This window comes from Megalobrama amblycephala, linkage group LG16 (assembly GCF_018812025.1).
Source record: "Megalobrama amblycephala isolate DHTTF-2021 linkage group LG16, ASM1881202v1, whole genome shotgun sequence".
NCBI classification, from domain to species: Eukaryota; Metazoa; Chordata; class Actinopteri; order Cypriniformes; family Xenocyprididae; genus Megalobrama; species Megalobrama amblycephala.
Window position 1 is genome coordinate 33,077,907 of NC_063059.1, and position 20,105 is coordinate 33,098,011.

General features: G+C 38.0%; 1 protein-coding gene across 1 annotated transcript in view; it reads right to left on the reverse strand.

Moving 5' to 3' along the window:
* Positions 1 to 738: 738 nt before the first annotated feature.
* Positions 739 to 20,105, reverse strand: part of prkd2 (protein kinase D2) — a 47,314-nt gene continuing 27,947 nt past the window's right edge. The window contains exons 3-18 of the mRNA XM_048161165.1: positions 19,960 to 20,091; positions 19,561 to 19,757; positions 19,046 to 19,229; positions 14,580 to 14,648; positions 14,255 to 14,417; positions 12,564 to 12,675; positions 11,035 to 11,112; positions 10,388 to 10,700; positions 8,344 to 8,396; positions 8,145 to 8,217; positions 7,750 to 7,856; positions 7,360 to 7,521; positions 4,576 to 4,674; positions 4,151 to 4,418; positions 3,773 to 3,858; positions 739 to 1,953 (exon numbers count right to left, since the gene is read on the reverse strand). Coding sequence (XP_048017122.1) covers positions 1,729 to 1,953; positions 3,773 to 3,858; positions 4,151 to 4,418; positions 4,576 to 4,674; positions 7,360 to 7,521; positions 7,750 to 7,856; positions 8,145 to 8,217; positions 8,344 to 8,396; positions 10,388 to 10,700; positions 11,035 to 11,112; positions 12,564 to 12,675; positions 14,255 to 14,417; positions 14,580 to 14,648; positions 19,046 to 19,229; positions 19,561 to 19,757; positions 19,960 to 20,091 — 2,321 coding nt within the window. The 3' untranslated portion in view covers positions 739 to 1,728. The remainder of the gene's footprint in view (positions 1,954 to 3,772; positions 3,859 to 4,150; positions 4,419 to 4,575; positions 4,675 to 7,359; positions 7,522 to 7,749; positions 7,857 to 8,144; positions 8,218 to 8,343; positions 8,397 to 10,387; positions 10,701 to 11,034; positions 11,113 to 12,563; positions 12,676 to 14,254; positions 14,418 to 14,579; positions 14,649 to 19,045; positions 19,230 to 19,560; positions 19,758 to 19,959; positions 20,092 to 20,105) is intronic.

The following is a 20,105-nucleotide window of genomic DNA, read 5'->3' on the forward strand; positions in this document are numbered from 1 at the left end:
ACATGCTAACGAAACATTTAGAAAGACAATTTACAAATATCACTAAAAATATCATGATATCATGATCATGTCAGTTATTATCGCTCCATCTGCCATTTTTCGCTATTGTTCTTGCTTGCTTACCTAGTCTGATGATTCAGCTGTGCACATCCAGACGTTCTGCCCTTGTGTAATGCCTTGAACATGAGCTGGCATATGCAAATATTGGGGGCGTACATATTAATGATCCCGACTGTTACGTAACAGTCTGTGTTATGTTGAGATTCGCCTGAGATTTATATAAGAAGGAGGAAACAATGGAGTTTGAGACTCACTGTATGTCTTTTCCATGTACTGAACTCTTGTTATTCAACTATGCCAAGGTAAATTCAATATTTAATTCTAGGGCACCTTTAAAGAAAATTTGCCTGTGAACGCTTTATAAATACAATATAAGTAGGTCTAAATCCGGGTGATTACTTATATCAATGTTATATATATTGTCATATCGTCCACCCCTAAAATGTGTGTAGTTTTTGTCAGTATTTATTTAAAAACATCCAATTATGCAGAATATAAGATGGAAAATATGTAATTGATGAGTTGTGAAGACAATACATAACAATAAAATATACAGGGTATGATTTTTACCCCAAAATTCAACATACTGACATAAAACGATAACTGCATATTTGAGTTTCGCTTCCTGGAGTCCAGTTGTTTTTTGACATGTTGCTGTAACGAACTGAGGACTACTTGTTTCCTGTCGTTTTGCTTTATTTGAGGTTTGATAAACTGCGGGTTCCCTCATATGTCAGCATATTATGCACAAGATCTATCTATGCCATGATCTTTTTAAGTCCACATGTCAGTTTTACAAGAAACTATGCTTCTAACCACAGCTCCAGAGCTGTAAATCCAACCATGTTAGTTTGTGACGCTGTTCATTGGAACTATGGTTTCGGGAAACTCCAAATCGTTCAACTATGTTGGCAACGTTGGAACTTGCGACCGTTAGCTAAAGTTGCTTTTGGGAAATGCACCCCTATATAGCGCAACTGTGCCTCCGGCAACCAGAGTTCGATTCCCGGCTCGAGGTCCTTTGCCGATCCCACCCCATGCTTTCCTGTCTGATCTGTACTGTCCTATCAAAAAAGCCAAAAATATATTTAAAAAAAAACAATGTATGAAGCACTGCTCACACAGAAGTCACTTTCAAACTTTTTCTGTTGGAAAACATGGCAAATCTGTGTGACCAACTCGTTGCGAATTCTATGAGGGAAAATCTTGATTCCTGATTTCGTGGATTCCTATTGAAATGACTGGATTTTGCTCACGAAAATTTGCTAAACAGTGGTAAATGTGACTGCACCTTAAGAAAGACGTACAATTGTGTGAGGAGAACCCAAAACCAGTCAAATTAAATAAGGGTTTCCTTAAAACAGTTTGGCCGAAATTCTTTCGCACAGGCCTACAACAAACAGTTCGACTTTGCGCCTGTGCAGGGATCCAAACAGTTCTTTTTCGACCCTAATATCTGCATCTTCAGAAACACGTCATCGCCAGTCCTCTGGCTGAAGGAGGTCAGAGTTCAGAGGGCCTGCTGTTGACCACCAAAGACACACGAAGCTACGCTTTCATACAGAGGGCTACATAACTACCTCCATCCTACGCTCGTGGTGCACTAAAAGTTGCTAAAGTTCTGGCAGGTTCTCTTCATTCCTCTCGTCCGGCATGTCAGTTTATTCTTCAAAGGATGCTAACACGCTCTGTCAGCCCCTGCATATCAGCGTCCTCCGCGCCCTCCTGCTCGTCGTCGTCGGACGCAGGTGGCGGGGGCACCAGGTGAGGAGGGTAGGGCAGCGTGTGGTCACGGGCGTACTGCTGCCAGCGGCTGTCGTCGCTCTCGTGGGTTATGTAACGCTCCCCGAGCTTTGACTCCAGCTCTCGGAGGTCCAACCAGGTCTGGTAATCCTGAAAGAGCAGACGGGGGTGGTGGGGGAGGGGGAGAGCACGTAAGGAGATGATAAAGACAGAAGGGCGCCACTGCTAATGATGATCCATTTTGTTTTGCGGTGTCTAAAAGCGCTTTACTTAGGGAGCTTATTTGTCCTTAATGTAATTTGCTCCTCAAACATAAAACTCTCTTTTACAGCAAATCCATACTTAAATTTTTTCATCTCACCCTTGTCTTTTTTTCCTCTGCTTTTAACATAATTACGGACCTTTTTTCAAATATTCGTGTGAATATAATATAATATAATATAATATAATATAATATAAAGGAATACTTGATCTTGATTGGTCATTACATTCATCAGTGATGTATTTCTGAAAAATGACCATTGTCCATAGCAACATTATCAAACTGACGGCTCATCCAGGCAATTTCCTACATAGTTTCCTACATACAGCTGTGCTTGTTTCTCCATCTCTACAAGTAAGGTAATAAAAAATGTTAAAATAAACACTGTGTTGGTCTCCTAAACATTCTATCAGGGTTTATTTTGGGTTGACAACTGACTGACTGTACATCATCCCATACAAACAGTATGTATATAAATATAATATATAATAGATCAAATTATAGTAATAATTCTGTAATTTATGGGAAATAATTTATTAAAATGTTTTCAGATGTTTTCTTGTTGTTTATAGCCAGAAAATAGTGAAACTATTTTTTTGTAACTGTATTTAGGCATGCCTTAAATTTTAACCAGAGGGCTGATAAAGATCCAAACATCATAATATATTATTTTAAAATTAGTGCTGTCAAATCGATTAATTGCGATTAATCGCATCTAACATAAAAGTTCCTGTTTATATAATATATATTGCGTGCTGGTCTGAAAATGAGGTGTGTTCAGGTGCGTTGTTGGCGTGTTGCTATTTTGAGGCAACTGAAATAGACTGCGCCACTGACCAACTGAAACCTGGTCTAAAATCAATGGCGCAATATTTGTTTTGTTGTTTAAAGAGCGCACAACGCTCATACAATCTGATTGTTACACACACAGGGACGTGCAGTAGCACACAAACATGTCAGATATTAAACATAAAAGGATTACAATGTAAAAGAGTATTATTGTGTGCATAAAAATAAAAATGTTTTGGTGGAATCTGGCTTTTCCCGTAGAAAGATGGCGCACTTTAACCGTTTAATCCGTTTCCTCACTAGAGAAGCGTTCAGTTTTTCCACTTGCAAATTCCGCCATGTAAATAACGAATCCACCATGGCGTGAGCGCAACTGGCTTTTAAAGGGAATGGGAGATGAGATGCTGATTGGTTTATTGCACATTATGCCCAAAACACACCCATTACTCATTAAGAGAATAGGAACAACCCTTTTAGACCATGCACCTGGCACGCTGACCATTTTTCCTGTCCTTAAACTAGCAAAAGTGGATTCGGACACTTAGACCATGCGCTTTAGACCATGCGCTTAGATTGTTAAAATAGGGCCCATAATGTGTTTGTGTGTATATACATATACACACAGACATATATAATATATATAAATATTAAAATATATATACACACACATATATTATGTAAACAAATTTTTATGTTAGATGTGATTAATCGCAATTAATCAATTTGACAGCATTATTTAAAATATAACAGCATATGTAAAATGTAATCTGATATAAGTCTTATTTCACAATTATTTTTATTATTTCTTTTTTAAGTGCACAAAGAAAACACAATATTCTCAGAAAGCCATATCTGGCACCCTTTTCATGGAAAGAGCCATTAATAGCATGAATGTGGCTGGTCTGATATTGGCATTACCTGCAGATAGGAGTGGCTGAGACTCTTATCCACACTGTAGCGTTTTCTCATCTTCACTTGGAGCAGGTTATTGATGAGGTCGATAGCTATGGAGAAACGGAGATCACACAAACAAAATCTGCATTGATTGGAGCTAAATGATTTACAGCAGTGGACAGAAAATCAAAGGCGGATGGAGCGACTCAACCATCAGCCTGCTTTTAATGCATCAAATTTCTTTTTGTTGTTATGAAGTAAATTTCCAGGAATAGCCACGCAAAATGTTCTTAATTCAGCACTTTTAACTTTTCGTATACTTTCATTCTTAATTTGACCTGACATTTTATTGTACAACAAATGAGGTGCTTGCATTTATTTGGTGTAATATTATAAGTGTACCTTCAGGAGAGATCTGTTTCCACGGGTTAGGCGGGTACATGAAGGCGGCATTGTGGATCTGATCATTAATGTCTTCATCCTCGTTGAAAGGGAACGTTCCACTCAGGCTAACATACATGATCACACCAACAGACCACATGTCCAGAGAGCGATTGTATCCCTGGTTTAGGAGGACCTCAGGGGCCAAGTAAGCCGGCGTGCCCACGACAGAACGACGGAAAGACTTCTCTCCAATGATGCGAGCAAAACCAAAGTCACAAAGTTTCACCTGTGAAAATGCAGCGTGGGCGGGGAGAAGTGTTTTGTCACAAGAGTCAACAAAGGGTAAAAAAGGAGAAATAAAACCTTGCATTATGCAACAGAGAAACTGTTTCCCATGCATCTCTGTCGGGGTGCTGACATGTTCAAATTGTGAATTCTCTGACCTGTGGGAAAGGATCCGCTGATGCCAATAGCACGTTCTCAGGTTTGAGATCGCAGTGCACTATGTTTTTGAAGTGAAGGTGCCTCAGAGCAGCCAAAATCTAGAGAGAAGATATTGGTGCAAAAAAAAATGTTACTCATCAAAACAAAGACATTAACTACTGTATATTGATAACTATATTAGTGTCCACACCAACAGACGATGACGTTCTGTTTATTATAAGCATGCACTGCAGCTTTGCCGCCTGCCACTTTAAATGCTTGAGTTCTTTAAAGTCTGTTGGATTTGATTGGCTGCTAACAGTTTTTTGTTCATCAGATGGAAAAAAATTTTTTTGAAAGTGATTCCAAATGTATCGTTCCTCTGTGTTGTTATCATTATAGCTGTGGCGTTATTCTCATAGAATTAGAATGATTATTCTTTATTTAATTGTTATATTTTTTTAATACTTTATTTTAGCTTTTCATAAAAGGGAACCATGAATAGCGATCACAACATGTTCAACCACTATAAGTTTCAGAAACAAGACTTCAATGTATGAATATACAAACATGAGGGGAAAAAAAAAAAAAAATGAATGAATAAATAAAATTACCATGATAAGAATGCATACTAATAATATCCACATACATACACATTTATACATATATGGGTCATTGATGAATAAGGTTTTTAAAAGTGTAAAAAAACAACTAATGGAGGTATAATTAATTTTGAAGTTTTATGAAGTGTTAACAATGAGATTATGTGGTTTTTATAATCAATTAACACTGCTTTTGTCATTTTTTACAAGATGGACAAAATTTGTCACCAAAAGAAGTCATTTGGTTTAACCAAAATTTCGGTTTTACCGAATGAGACTTTTTGTTATACCAAATGACGATATTTTCAAACTATGCTAATAGGCTGATATCTAGCTAGCTAGCAAAAGGACAATCAAACATTTTGTATTTAGCACAAGTTTTTAAAATATTACAACATTTTCCATGTTTTATAGCGGTTGTACCAAATGACCTGATGTTTCGGGACATGCATATGAACAAGTGAAAACATGAATTTTTCAAGTAGTTAAGACAGAGTTAGTTACTTTGCTTCACGTCCATGTGGTCTTACTCCGAATGACATCAATGACATCATTTTTCCAGACATTCTTTCTCATAACAAAGCAATGACTTCTACACATAATTTTACTATCATTTTGCACTATGTTGATATATGATGTTATGAAATCATGCCATAATAAAAAATATATACATTTATTACATTTTAAGATATTTTAATCTCAAATGAAATGGCTGTATTTGCCTTTGGACAGTTAAACCGAATGACATTTTGACACTTCAAAGTCTTTAAAATACCTTTTTATGTCGCAAAATATAATTGAAACCTTTTGGATTCAATAAAGGAGATCTAGTTGTACTACCTTACATACTTTGGATGTCATATCTTTGTTTTTTATTATTATTATTATTATTATTATTATTATTATTAAGGCCTTTGGATAAAAAAAATGACCCGTCACATCATTGGCTCATACACATACATGACCATGCATACTCACATACTCGTACCATATGCTTACATACTTTCGACAACCCACATACAGTACGTCTGTTCATTCACGTCAGTGGAAATAAGTTAACTGAATAACAAAAGTAAAAAGAATGGAAGAATAGAAAAAAAAATGTAAATGACACCTACACACTCGTTCCCTGTGACATTAACATTAAGAGGAACTAAAACAATAGGTGGTAACAATCTTTATTAACCTAACTGTCGGATTTACTGTAGTTCCTAGTTAAAATAACAGACAGTATCTAAGACTTGTTGAAGCAATTCCTTGACCACTGAGCCTTTAAGAAGTTATAAATTAAGATAAAGTAATGATTTTATTGGATTCCATATTTTTTATAAATGTCTTGGGTCTATTTGCTAACTTATATCTCAACTCTTCGAGGGGTAACACGTTACTTAGGTCTCTGAGCCAAATTTTATATGTGGGCACAGACTCAGATTTCCATTTCTGTAAAACTGCCTTCATTGCTAAGATCATGCATAATGAAACAGCCTGGGATAAATATTTATTTCCTATACTTGAAGTATCCCCAAAAATGCCAGGTGCCAAATCAATTTTATATGCTTTTAAGAGGAATTCAAATATACCCTGCCAGAATGGCCAAATTTTATGACATGACCAGAAAGTAAGAGACAATGTACCTTCTGAGATTTTAGAGGATACATTTGGATAAATAATATAGTGATCATACTTGATGTGAACAAGCCATAAAGGGATAGGCACACTATGGAAGTCAATGGGGCCCATCAACTGTTTGGTTACTGACATTCTTCAAAATATCTTTGTTTTCAGCAGAAGAAAGAAATTCATACAGGTTTGGAACAAATTGAGGGTGAGTAAATGATGACAGAATTTTCATTTTTTGCCGAACTATCCCTAAAATTCTATGAGAATAGCAGAGTTCACACTTCAACTATAATAATAACGACACAAAAGAACAATATCAATGGAATCCCTTTCAGAATGATGTCTTTCAGCTGATGAAGGACAAAAACATTAACAGCCAATCAGAATCCATCCTTCTTTAAAGAGCTCAAGCATTAAAGTGGCAGATCGATTTGGATGCTGATATAGTTATTGTTATATTTATTGATTTTGGCCTTTAGAATGATTATTAAAACTTTACAGTTATCATTCTTGGTATAAATGGCTCTTCTAAGAAACGTCCCTTCTAAGAAGCAAGTTTTATGCTCTAACCAAAGTGCTAACCTGCGTGATGAGGAACTTGGTGAGTCTCTCAGGAAGTCGTCCTTTCTCACTCGACAAAATCATCTCAAGCATGTCACCATGAAGTTTCTCCATTACCACAAACACCTTCTCTGGTGTCTCAAACATGCACTCAAGATTCACTATACCCAGGTGTCGCAGGCTCTGAGAGAGAAAGAAAGGACAAGATAAAGAGATGCGTTTGAGTGAGTCACATTGTTGTCGCTTATTTGCATTCATGACCTCATGTTAGGTGTCCTCACAATCAGAGGCCACACAGCAGCATTGTGTGAAATGTGTTCATTATCATTCAGTCAATACAATGGCACTCATTAGCCACACAGTGCCATGAGTGATGAGATCACTGATTCTCTATCGCCCCCTGCTGGTCACCTGCAGTATGGCTACTTCATTCCTCAGCTGGCTCTCCTGCTTGGTGGGGAACCGAAGCTTGTCGATTACCTTCACGGCTACATCCCGACCAGATTTCCTGTGTTTTCCTGTGTGGGTTGGGAAAATGATAATGATTTGTATATGTAGCATCTTTTTTAAATATCCATTCTTGCATAATATCATTAGTGATGCTTGCTATTGCTCATACTTCAGATAAGAGATTTGGAGTATTTTTTGAATTAGACTTTGAGTTCTATCTGGAAAATCATAACGTTTTGGGGGTTTGCTCTTCTGAATTGGACCAGTAGGAAAAAAGCAATCTTCCTGAACACCACCAAATTCACCTTAGCAACCACAAAGCAAAAAAAAAATCCAGTTTGCAGTCATAGACATACCTCCATACACCACACCAAATTGTCCAGAACCCAAAACCTCATCAGCAAAGATCTGATACACCATTCCAATGTCCTGTTGGATACATCATCATCATTATTATCTTAATAGTTATCATTATCATAATCATAATCATCTTTGTCATCATCTTAATCATCACACTACGTATTGCATCTTTAAAGGTCAAGATCACTCACTCACCACGTTCTCTTGTATCTGGCTGTTAGACACAGAGATGCTGACTGATGCCTGCCCTGAAAGTCAAAATGATTAATAAACAAATTAGGCTCGCTTTATAATCTCAGTATTATACTCATATAAGGGACAATGACAAATGAAGTGTCTAGGATGATAAATTAAATAAATAAAAACTTGTATTCCAAGTTCTTAGAAATGTAATTTTTGTATTCATGTTGGTATGAAACGTTTTTGAAAAATATTGATATAATTTTTTAATGACTTAATTTAATTTTTAAAAATGTCAAGTAGTAAAACTATCAAAGAAAAAGCACTAAAAATGCTTTTATTGCATCTTAAATACATGTGAGAGTAAAAGATACTTTTCAAGTTAAAACTATTTTTAAAAAAATCTTGACTTTTTTGAATGAGTTTTCTTTTGGTCATTCATAAAATAAAATAAAATAAAATAAAATAAAATAAAATAAATGTTTCACTGCTTATTTTATTTAAAATAAATAAATAAATAAATAAATAAATAAATAAAACATTTAGCCATACCATTACCTGTTTCAGAATTTCAGCCTTTCAGAATTGTCACATGTTCAGACAATTAGACCAACTAGACATTTTTTTTTACTTTTAACTCTATTTATCAAAAAAAGAGAGTTTCTTTCAGAAATGGAAAGCATGCTCATCATTAATATATATTTTTTTTAATTTCACTGCATTTTTTATGTACACCAATCAGGCATAACATTATGACCACCTTTCTAATATCATGTTCATCCCCCTTTTACTGCCAAAACAGCCTTGACCCATTGAGGCATGGACTCCACTAGACCCCTGAAGGTGTGCTGTGGTATCTGGCACCAAGATGTTAGCAGCAGATCCTTTAAGTCCTATAAGTTGCGAGGTGGGGCCTCCATGGATCGGATTTGTTTGTTCAGCACATCCCACAGATGCTCGATTGGATTGAGATCTGGGGAATTTGGAGGCCAACTCAACACCTCAAACTCATTGTTGTGCTCCTCAAACCATTCCTGAGCCATTTTTGCTTTGTGGCAGGACGCATTATCCTGCTGAAAGAGGCCACAGCCAACAATGCTGAGGTAGGTGGTACTTGTCAAAGAAACATCCACATGGATGGCTGGACCCAAGGTTTCCCAGCAGAACATTGCACAAAGCATCACACTGTCTCCGCCGGCTTGCCTTCTTCCCATAGTGCATCCTGGTGCCATGTGTTCCCCAGGTAAGTGACGCACACGCACCCGGCCATCCATGTGATGTAAAAGAAAACGTGATTCATCAGACCAGGCCACCTTCTTCCATTGCTCCGTGGTCCAGCTCTGATGCCCACTGTTGGCGCTTTCGGCGGTGGACAGGGCTCAGCATGGGCATCCTGACTGGTCTGCAGCTATGCAGCCCCATACACAACAAACTGTGATGCACTGTGTATTCTGAGACCTTTCTATCAGAACCAGCATTAACTTCTCGAGCAATTTGAGCTACAGTAGCTCGTCTGTTGGATCGGACCACATTGGCCAGCCTTCGCTCCCCACGTGCATCAATGAGCCTTGGCCACCCATGACCCTGTCGCCGGTTCACCACTGTTCCTTCCTTCTACCACTTTTGATAGATACTGACCACTGCAGACCGGGAACACCCCACAAGAGCTGCAGTTTTGGAGATGCTCTGACCCAGTCGTCTAGCCATCACAATTCGGCCCTTGTCAAACTCACTCAAATCCTTACGCTTGCCCATTTTTCCTGCTTCTAACACATCAACTTTGAGGACAAAATGTTCACTTGCTGCCTAATATATCCCACCCACTAACAGATGCCGTGATGAAGAAATAATCAGTGTTATTCACTACACCTGTCAGTGGTCATAATGTTATGCCTGATCGGTGTATTTCTAAATAGTACAAATAAAAATTATATATTACTGACGAGAACTAAATTCTCCACATAACCAAACTATTTGTTTAGGTTTCATATACTGACATTCCTCCTACTGTGCATGGGAATCATGATTATGTAAGCACTATCACACTTTTCTCACTTACGGTGAGGGGTGTGACCTTCTGCTGGAGGGTTGTCTTGGAAGATGACTGGCATGAGGGCTTGACGTATAGCAGTCTCCCAGCCTTTGGCAAACTCTCGTCCCACCCCGCTATTGGGCGCAACGCTGCTGGGGGTGATGGAGATGGGCAGGCCAGACACGCTGGATGACGGGGACGGGGTGGTGTTGGGGTCCTCGCCAACGAAGTAGATCATGGTACCCGTCATAATCTCAAAGCAATGGGGGCTGGTGCCAGCAGGTACGAGAGAGAAGTCACCCGCCGGCCGTACCTCCAGGATTTCTGAGAGCGGGATCTCCTGCAGAGGCAGACAAAAGAGGAAAATTAGACCCTCTATCATTCAGACAAAGTGCACAGAGGTTAATTTCACAGCAGGATCTTCGATAATTAACTGAAATGATACACCAGACCAGGTAATTGTAGTGTAGTCACCTAAATGACCAAAGAGCGTGTGAAAACCATTTGTAATGCATTATTTCATGAACCCAGAATTTTCATGCTTCATCTGTCACTGTGAATGCATAATGCAAAACGTAATGTGGCATTTCCACACACGCATTAACTCCTTCTTCATGTGCACTTTAGCTCATAGTGTCAATAAACAGTCATTAAACCATAAATGGAGATTGTACCTTGTAGTATTTGTTGGTGGTGTCGTTTTGAAATAGGATGATGCATTTGCAGTCCAGGCGCCAGTAGTGTCTCTTCCTCTGTTGGAGGGTGGAGTGAGAAGTCAGAGGTCATAGGTCAACAAGGAGTTGGTGCTGGGGGTCAGCTTCACCCCAGCAGACAGGAGGAAGAAAGCGAAGGGTAAACAGAGCTGAAGAGAAAAGGAGGATGCAAGAGAAAAACCAGGAGGAAAGTTAGAACGAAAAGGCTAGAGGAGTAAGTTAAATGCTACACAGAAATCGAGAAGTTTTACAGGAGGCCGAGAACAGGTCAATATATCTATGCTGAGAAAATGCCTAGCCAATTTTTCCCCATTCTTTGTGGAAATACTCGTCTAGAAGCATCGAACATTATGACTGACATTTACGGCTATTCATTCTTACAAATCAATACCCACTCCAATAGTAATTCTGCAGGAGACACCCAGAATAGGCTGTGATTTAAAAGCTGAAGATTTGCTGATATTATAGTGAAAGTGTGCAGATTGATGCAGAACACAGAAAGAAATATCAATAGCGATGTTTGGAAGTGAGGTAAGGACAGTGTAAAGAGTAGAGAGAAAACTCGGGAATAGTTCACGCAAAAATATCTTCAGTTACTCATCTTTTATCATTCCAAACCTGTAGAATATCCTTGTAACTATTTTTCAGATAATTTGTGATATGGACTGGGGATTTCAAGATGCAAAACGACAAAATAAATATATAAAATAAATATAAATTATTGAATATTAAATATTAAAAACTACCACTGCTAGTGCCAAATTACTCAAAGTTAAGTTATTAAATGTACAAAAAGTAATATTTCAATATTTCAATATTTCAATAAATAAATGCATTATTAAACGTATTAAATTAGCTCATTGTCAGCGTGAAAGTCAACAACAGATCTCTATAGACTACGAGTGTCATTTGAAGTCATGAATAATCAACTATTGATTAAAAGCATAAAAAAATAATAGATAAATGATTTTTCAAACTGACAAACAGACAGATTTAAAACTCTTTATGTAGTTCATCTTTAACATATCAGTTAATTGTAATAAAATAATACACTAATACCTGATTTTTAAAGGCATTTTAAAAAAGGTTTAGCCAAATGCTTGTGTAGACAAAAGCATTTGACAAAAGAATAAAGAAAAGCAACTAATAAATATGTAAATATCATATATAAAAATAATTAAAATCAATCAATGATGCACTGAAAATCATATAAAACAATTAAATATTAAAGTGTTAAATACATCTATTTATTTGTAAATTTGAGAAATGTATTTATTTATTTAGAGTTTTATTTGTTTAATTAACACATCGATAATTGATGCATTTTATTTTGAAGTGGCGCAGATCTATTGATGTTCTTCAAAAGATCACCAATTGGTTTCCACAGGGAAAAAAAACAGTCATATGGATTTGGAATGACATGAGAGTGAATAATATTGATTTTTGGGTGAACTGTCTCTTTCAGGTCAGCCAGCAGTAAGAGGAAGTACCAGTGTGTCCTTGTTGCTGTAGTGCACCATCCAGCCTTCTTTGATGGCCGTGCTAGAACGACGTGTGGTCTGCCTGATGGACTGCACTACTCTCATCAGAGGAATATTAGCACTGGGGAGAGACATCACAACAGTCAGGACATATGTTCATGAGGTCTGTGTGACAGACATACAGTAGAGGTACATAGGCATTTGTTTGAATAAAGTCAATTGCTAAATAAAGTCTATTCATACCAAAAGAAACACAACAAAGCAGCATTAACTGCCTGTGAACAGTTTGCGAAAAGTCAGGGTTTTTTTTTGCAGAGACAAACAGAAAAACTGACCTACAGTATGAGACAAAAAAATGCATATCGAATTTTCACACTGGAAGTGAAGGGCTCCATAGAGATGCTTTATCTAATTTTAATGTGACCTTTTCATGACTACAAATTGTTTGGTGTGTAAGATTTGTATAATCCATAAAAATATTACTATACTTTCCAATTCAGTTTAGACAGAGGCAATTTGTTTACATTAAGTGTAAATAAAGATATATGCTATTTACAATAAGCCTGTTAAATACCTGAAACAAAATTCCTGACCAAAAATTAGTCCTAATCATATCCCTACCCTAAACCTAACCTAACATGATCCAAGAATATGTTGCACTTGGTGAAATCAAGTTCACATGCCATGTCTTTTGTGAGCGCAAGCTCATTATTTTAAATGTAGACGCGCAACAAGCACGCTCTTTTTTATTTTTTTAATATAAACTTTTTACAAAGGAATTCAATTATCACTGAACTTACTTAAGCTGGACAATGACACTATTTTCTTCTAGAGCTGCTGTACAGCCAAAACAAACTTGCATTATTTTCCTGTTATCACTGTAAAGCTGCTTAGAAACTGTATTGCAAAAAGTGCTATATACATAAATGTGAATTGAATTGACTTGACTTAGATGAGATGTCATATCGATCACAAGTTCGGTATGGAGTACCACAAGGCTCAATACTAGGACCATTGCTATTCACCCTGTACATGCTACCCTTGGGATATATCATTAGGAAGCATGGCGTTAGTTTTCACTATTAAGCTGATGATACTCAGCTCTATATTTCTTTGCTCTATATTTCTCTCACAATAGAGAGTGACGCCGTTACGACGATCATGCAGTGTGACGCGTTTGTTTTCAGGTGCGTCTACACCGTAGCAAATTAAAAAATACCAACTTTTCAGAATGCCACAAGCACACTGTAGGTCATGTGACAAGAACCAACCAATCAAATTCACCCTTTCTGTAACAACATTGCAAGCTCAGCCAAGAACAGCTGTTTTTTTTCTTCCTCTTCTAAATAAATTTAGTAGTAGAGCTACTACAAGAGATTTTTGCTGAAACTTCTTTGTCGTCATGGAGAGTGCAGCTCATGGTTGCTTAGCAATGGCAGACACCAAGAGAGAGCAAGCTTCTGAGTTCTTCGGAAAGAAGGAGGAAGCTGTGTGGTCGGCGTTTACCATGTTTTTAGACACGACATGTGAACGGCCCCTTACTCTCAACGCCACTGCTCCTGTTATCAGATGGGTTTCTTTTGTAATTTTGTCTGTCTCAATCAGACATTGGTGGGTGGAGTTGGTGTAAATAGTCTCGGCCAACAAGGCGGGCTATTTGCATTTGGTATAAATAGACACTCTTAAACCTGTCAAACAACCTCTGGTCTCCACTGGCTCCATCCTGGCCGCTGTCTGGGGAGAAAGACCCAGGGATACTACAGGCCTCATCTGAGTCGTCCATCATAGAAGACTTATCAGTGTCAGAATACTCATTACTGTAGTCCATTGGCACCTCCGCATCTGTGCTTGGACTTAATATGTCTGTGAGAAGTACAGATGGAAAAGAGGTCAAAAAAGTCACATACAAGCATCATGAAGTGACAAACAATAATTGCATGTTTGCAAAAACAACACACAGTGCAAATATTCCAAATGTGTTAACAATGTCTGTCATTTCAACAATGTTTCTCTCACACTCATTACCAAGAGTCTCCCCCAAACAGTCATTTGGGACCTTGTATGCACATCGCTTGTGGCAGTTGAACTTGCAGTCTAAAAGAAATAAAACAAGTGTTATTTTCAAATCAAATAATAAAAATTGGCCACAATTTTAGAATACGGCCACAAATAAAATTAATATTGTATGCCGTTACAGAACAAACCCATTTAAAAATAAACCAGTTATCTCAAATTCGTTTACTTAATTAAATAGGATGGGGCTCACATTCAACTGTATGAATGAATGAATGAATGAATGAGGCATTTATATAGCGCTTTCCTATGTACTAATGTACACCCAAAGCGCTTTACAATTAAACTGTAAAACAGGGTAGCTGCAAGTTTAAATACTCAATACATGTTTTATTCAGTATTTACATGTATTGAAATTGGTTTATGTTCTCATACATCAATAGTAGTAGAGGTCCATCAATATTGGTGTGCTTTTGAAGAAAGGCAATAAAAAAAAAAAATCATTGTGCCGATACTAATAAATCTAGTTTAAATAATGTTCTTGGTATTTCTTTCCTGTGATGGGGTGTCCCAGAGAGAAGATGCAATAGTTTGCACTGATTTAAATGCCAGATACTGTTTATTGTGTAACGAAAATAACAATAATAGCCAGGAAAAAAAGATGCATAATGAGGGACTTTTAATCATCAAACAAGCCCAAAATACACAAGAACTCTTATTTTGAAAAGGCTACACTTTACTATTTCCAGCTGCTTATTTTTAAAATTATGAAAGACATAAATAAGCACTCTTACAACCATCTACAACATATAATATATCATAAGCAATTGTTAGGCATAAATGTGCGGTATTCACTGATTGTGAAATGCTCTGAAACAGCAATCCTGTTGAACATGCAACAGCAATTTGACTTTGAAAGATGCAGTGCTCACTTTCAAAGTTTTTCCGTCCCCAAATTTAAGACCTCTAAAAACTTTTGTTATACTTTTTAAAGAACCTGCAGAAACCCTGTATAGGATTTGTGATGTGATGCAAAGCTGAATTTTCAGCATCATTACTCCAGTCTTCAGTGTCACACGATCCTTCAGAAATCATTCTAATATGCTGATTTCATTATCTTGTCTCGTGTATACTTCGTTTAGCCAAGGCTGCAAAACCATCTCCCTGTTACAAATATGGTAGAACTATCACATCTACCACTATATTGCTATACCTATTTTGCTATCACCTATACCACTAGATTGCTTTATAAATAATCTTGGGTCCACCTTGGCTGAAATAGCAGTGTGTAGGAGTAAATAAAGAGGTGTCATATCGATCACAAGTTCAGTATGAAGTACCACAAGGCTCGGTACTAGGACTGAGGGACATTCTAACGCATAATGTGAAAATGCATAACGTGGCTTAATTTACTAAAACAGTGTTATTAACAAACTAAACTTAGTATGCTTTATTAGTTTGGTGTTTACTATGTACAGAAAAGCAGATAAGCCCAGAATATGAACGCAACACATTTAACACATACGCATTTTCCTCCCATAAAGAAAACGCTTAATGGACAGTGACTTAACGTGTAATAAGACGCATTTTGTTCATATTCTGGGCTCATCTGCTTTGCTGTACATAGTTTCTATGGGAGGAAAGCGTTTAACGTGAAATTAAACGCGCTGCGTTCAAATTCTGGGCTATTAGTATGATGTTTACTTACATTACGCCACATTAAGCGTTTTAGAATGTCCCGAAAATGGGACAAAATGGCGCTTCATTTCACATCCGTTTTCCACGCTGGTCAGTATATGCAGATAGTTCATAGCACAGCCAGCGTTCACCATTCTAATATGTTTTTAACTGTATAATATAAATTTTAACATCTTCCTCAACTATTTCCCAGTCTCTACTGTACTGACGGTGACCTGAAGTCCCAGAATGCAATGCGTCGCTGACGTCACGTTCCCAGACTCGATAGACCGTATGTAGCCCCGCCCCTTTTCATCGTTGCGCTCGTTGTCTTTTGACTTCCGGTTTGTATTTCCACAGCGATATTACATTTATGAATGAACTGCTCGTTTTAAAATCTTCCCGATCTACTGACATTTGTTAAGACATCTGCTTTAAACATAACAATGCTCATGATAACTTTCATTAACTCTACAACAAGTAAATCCACTTAACCAACTAATTATTCTTTGACAGCGATGCCATAGAAATGTACAGAGCTACCGCAAAACGGAAGTTCAAAGACAATTTTATAAAGATGGCGGCGCGCTTGTTTCTCTGGTAAATAAGGGGTGTGTCTCAATCAGTTCCCTAGCTCCCGAGCTCGTGAATCAGTATATCGTGTACACGAATTCGGGCACTGATAAGGACAGTAAAAGATGCTGGTTCACTACACATTGGGACACTTATGACTCTATTTCCGGCAACGTGACAAAGTCCTCATTGTACAACATCACTACTGGTATTTATGATCAACAACAGAGCTGATATTTTCTGACATTACTTGTAATGTTATTTAAAGTACATTATGATTAATTAGTTGCTTGTTAAATATAAGTGCAACATTTCAGCCGTGAATAAATTATAAATGTTAGCTAGATTATGTTCATTACCTGTCTAGCAATGTATGTTTATGCTGAAATATAATAAAATAACGGTTTGTATTTTTAAAAACATCTATCGCGTATGGTTATGTGTAGTGAGTTGGCTCACGTGATTCAAGTTTCGCGCTTCAGAACTTCCGTTAAGGGAGCATAGTGAGCATCGATGCTCCCTGGTTTTCACGGTGCATTGTGGGACTTTTCAGGGAGCGAACGTTTCAGTGCCCTGGAATGATTCTGCGATTGAGACAGCCCTTAAAATGGCCGACTCCCTGGTCAGTGCCCTGACTACTGAACTAGGGAGCTGATTGAGACACAGGGAAGGTCTTAATAGGACCCCTTAATCGCCTACGTCACTGTGACGTCACCGCTCTAGCTGGAGGCAAAACATAAATAAGAACTCATAGCAGGCGCACTAAAAGTTTGAGGTTTTGACTTTAAAATGTCATCTTTTTGTGTTTTTGGCTACCAGAATAGAAGGAACAGGACTTTTGGTTCAAAACTAAAGTTTTACCAGATCCCGGCAGACATTCCTTCACAGAAATCAAAAAGATAATTGTGGTTGAAAGCAATACGGCGTACAGACTGGATGGAGACGATCATAAATAATACTCGTGTTTGCAGTGCACGCTTCATATCAGGTAAAATAATCGATGCATATGTAATGGTGTGTTGGTTTTATCTAGTACAAATCAGCAAGTTTCTGTTTTATAGGTGAAAAGTTGCCAACTTTCAGCGCACTAGCTAGCTTAAATGTTAAACAAACATACAGCGAGATGTGTGTGCCATCCTTTGAATGGTCTCTTAAAATAATCCACATTGCTAGCCATAATCATAGTTAACTCAGCGTTAGGTTACATTAGACAATAAGCCTTGACAAAATTCCCCGAACCACCCGAAAGTAATTCATATGTTGTCTAGGAAATATCCAAAACTTAAGTTAATTTACAAAAATAGCTGTCACGGTCCCACAGAGTCTGTGACTGTACATATTCGGACAGTTCTGAACCTTCTTTTGCATCTATGTTTAATAAATCCCTCCTAAAACATGCTAGCTTACGCTTGTCAACACTGAATCCAGCGTCTCTTTTTGCCTCCATCTAAGCCCCGCCCACCAGGAAACGTTGCAATGTTTACAAACTTTTAAGGGGTCTATAGTATAGCTCTGGAAATTACAACTCAGTAAATAGCTGTTCATCCATTTTGCTTTCCGATTGTTTGGATGCCCCGTTGCTATTGGTCGCGCGGGTAATCATCACAGAGCGCAGCGACAAAAGTTGAACTATTTTGAACTTTGACCGCGGCGTGCGCGCAAGCTGCGCTCCGCTGCGTCTGCCCTTTGGTTGACGCAGTCCTCGCGCGGCACAAGCAATTGAAACAAATGGGTTTCATAGCGTAGCGCATACCGCGTCCTGTGTGAAAGGGCTACGCTCCTGGCATTTAAAAAACGCGCGTTCCCATTGAAAACAATTGAAAAAATACGCTAGCAGCTGGAAAAAACGCCTAGGTGGACACACGGCCTAAATTCTGTTTGCATCATCACTTTAAATCTGTATTGTATAAAGAGCTATATAAATAAATGTAACTTGAATTGACTGATTTGATGCTGAATTTAAGCTTTTATATTTGAACTTCAATATTTCATGGCCATGCATTTATTTAGTTATTTAGTGAGTAGCCACATAAGCAGCAGCATAATGTACAATCAGCCGATCATTCCTACTAAATCAATCTGATCACCTTGTTGGTACAATATCTGTATAGGTCAATATGCAGGAAAATGACAAATTCAATAATACATCATGAACAAATCCCATTCCTAACTGTTCTGTTTTACCAATTTGTGAAGTCTGGGCAATGTATTGAGCGGGCCTGTCAGACCTTTGCACTGGAGTCCCTGGCGGAAGAGTCCTCTCAGCAGCCTCTTGCAGTACTGACACACGGTGGGGCGCGTGTATGAGTGAACGGCGAATGTGTGCGGGACCTTCACTTTGGTCATGAGGATCTTGTCCAGGTGGACGGGCCGCCCAGTGTAAAAGCGCCGGGCCTCACTGGGGGTGCGGGGCTGGAGAGAGACCAACATTATATTTACATTTCAGAGATATTATATGAAATATCGGTAACACTTTAGTTAATTACATTAGTTAACATGAACTACTTTTATTTGTACCCTATTTTATTATATATATATATAATTTTTTATTCTAAGAATATACTTGAAATCAAGATGTGCAATTTTTATATGTATTCATTTAGCAGACTCGTCATCCAAAGTGACTATATTTTTATTTTAATTCATACCCTCAACAACTTCTGTTTTTATTAAAGAACATACAGTATGTTTCTTGATTCAAATTTTGTGGAAACATGAAACTGAGTGTTTGTGTGTCCTGTACCATCTGGGTGTGCGATCGTATGAGGCTGGCATCCTCAGATGTCACACTGCTGTTGATGCTGCTGAGGGACTCTGAGGTGGACAGACGCAGAGATTGACTGCTGGTGAGGGATGTGGTGGACAGCCGCCGCTTCCTCGCCCCACTGCAGTTATTGGGAATGCTAAAGGCACAGCGTTTGTGGTAATTCAGTCCACAGCCTGCAGGGGGAGACAGTGAGAGGGCAAAAAAAAAAGAACACTTGGTTGACTTATATCCATAGACATGCCTATGTCCATATTAGATGGAAGTGGGCTAGTTAGGTCATGGGAAATATACTAGATAAAATCAAATGGCCACTCACAATAAATTTAGCTACGGTTTAATGAACACAAGTATGATGAATACAAAACAAGTCCTCACCATCGCATTTGAGTCCTTGACGCACCAGGCCGAAAAGCATCTCGCCGCAGTGATCGCAGAATGCCGGTGCGCGATACGAGTGCACGTTTAATGCATGCGGCCGAATCTGAAAGTCCTCAAATGTGGCAGCAGCTGTGGAATAAGCA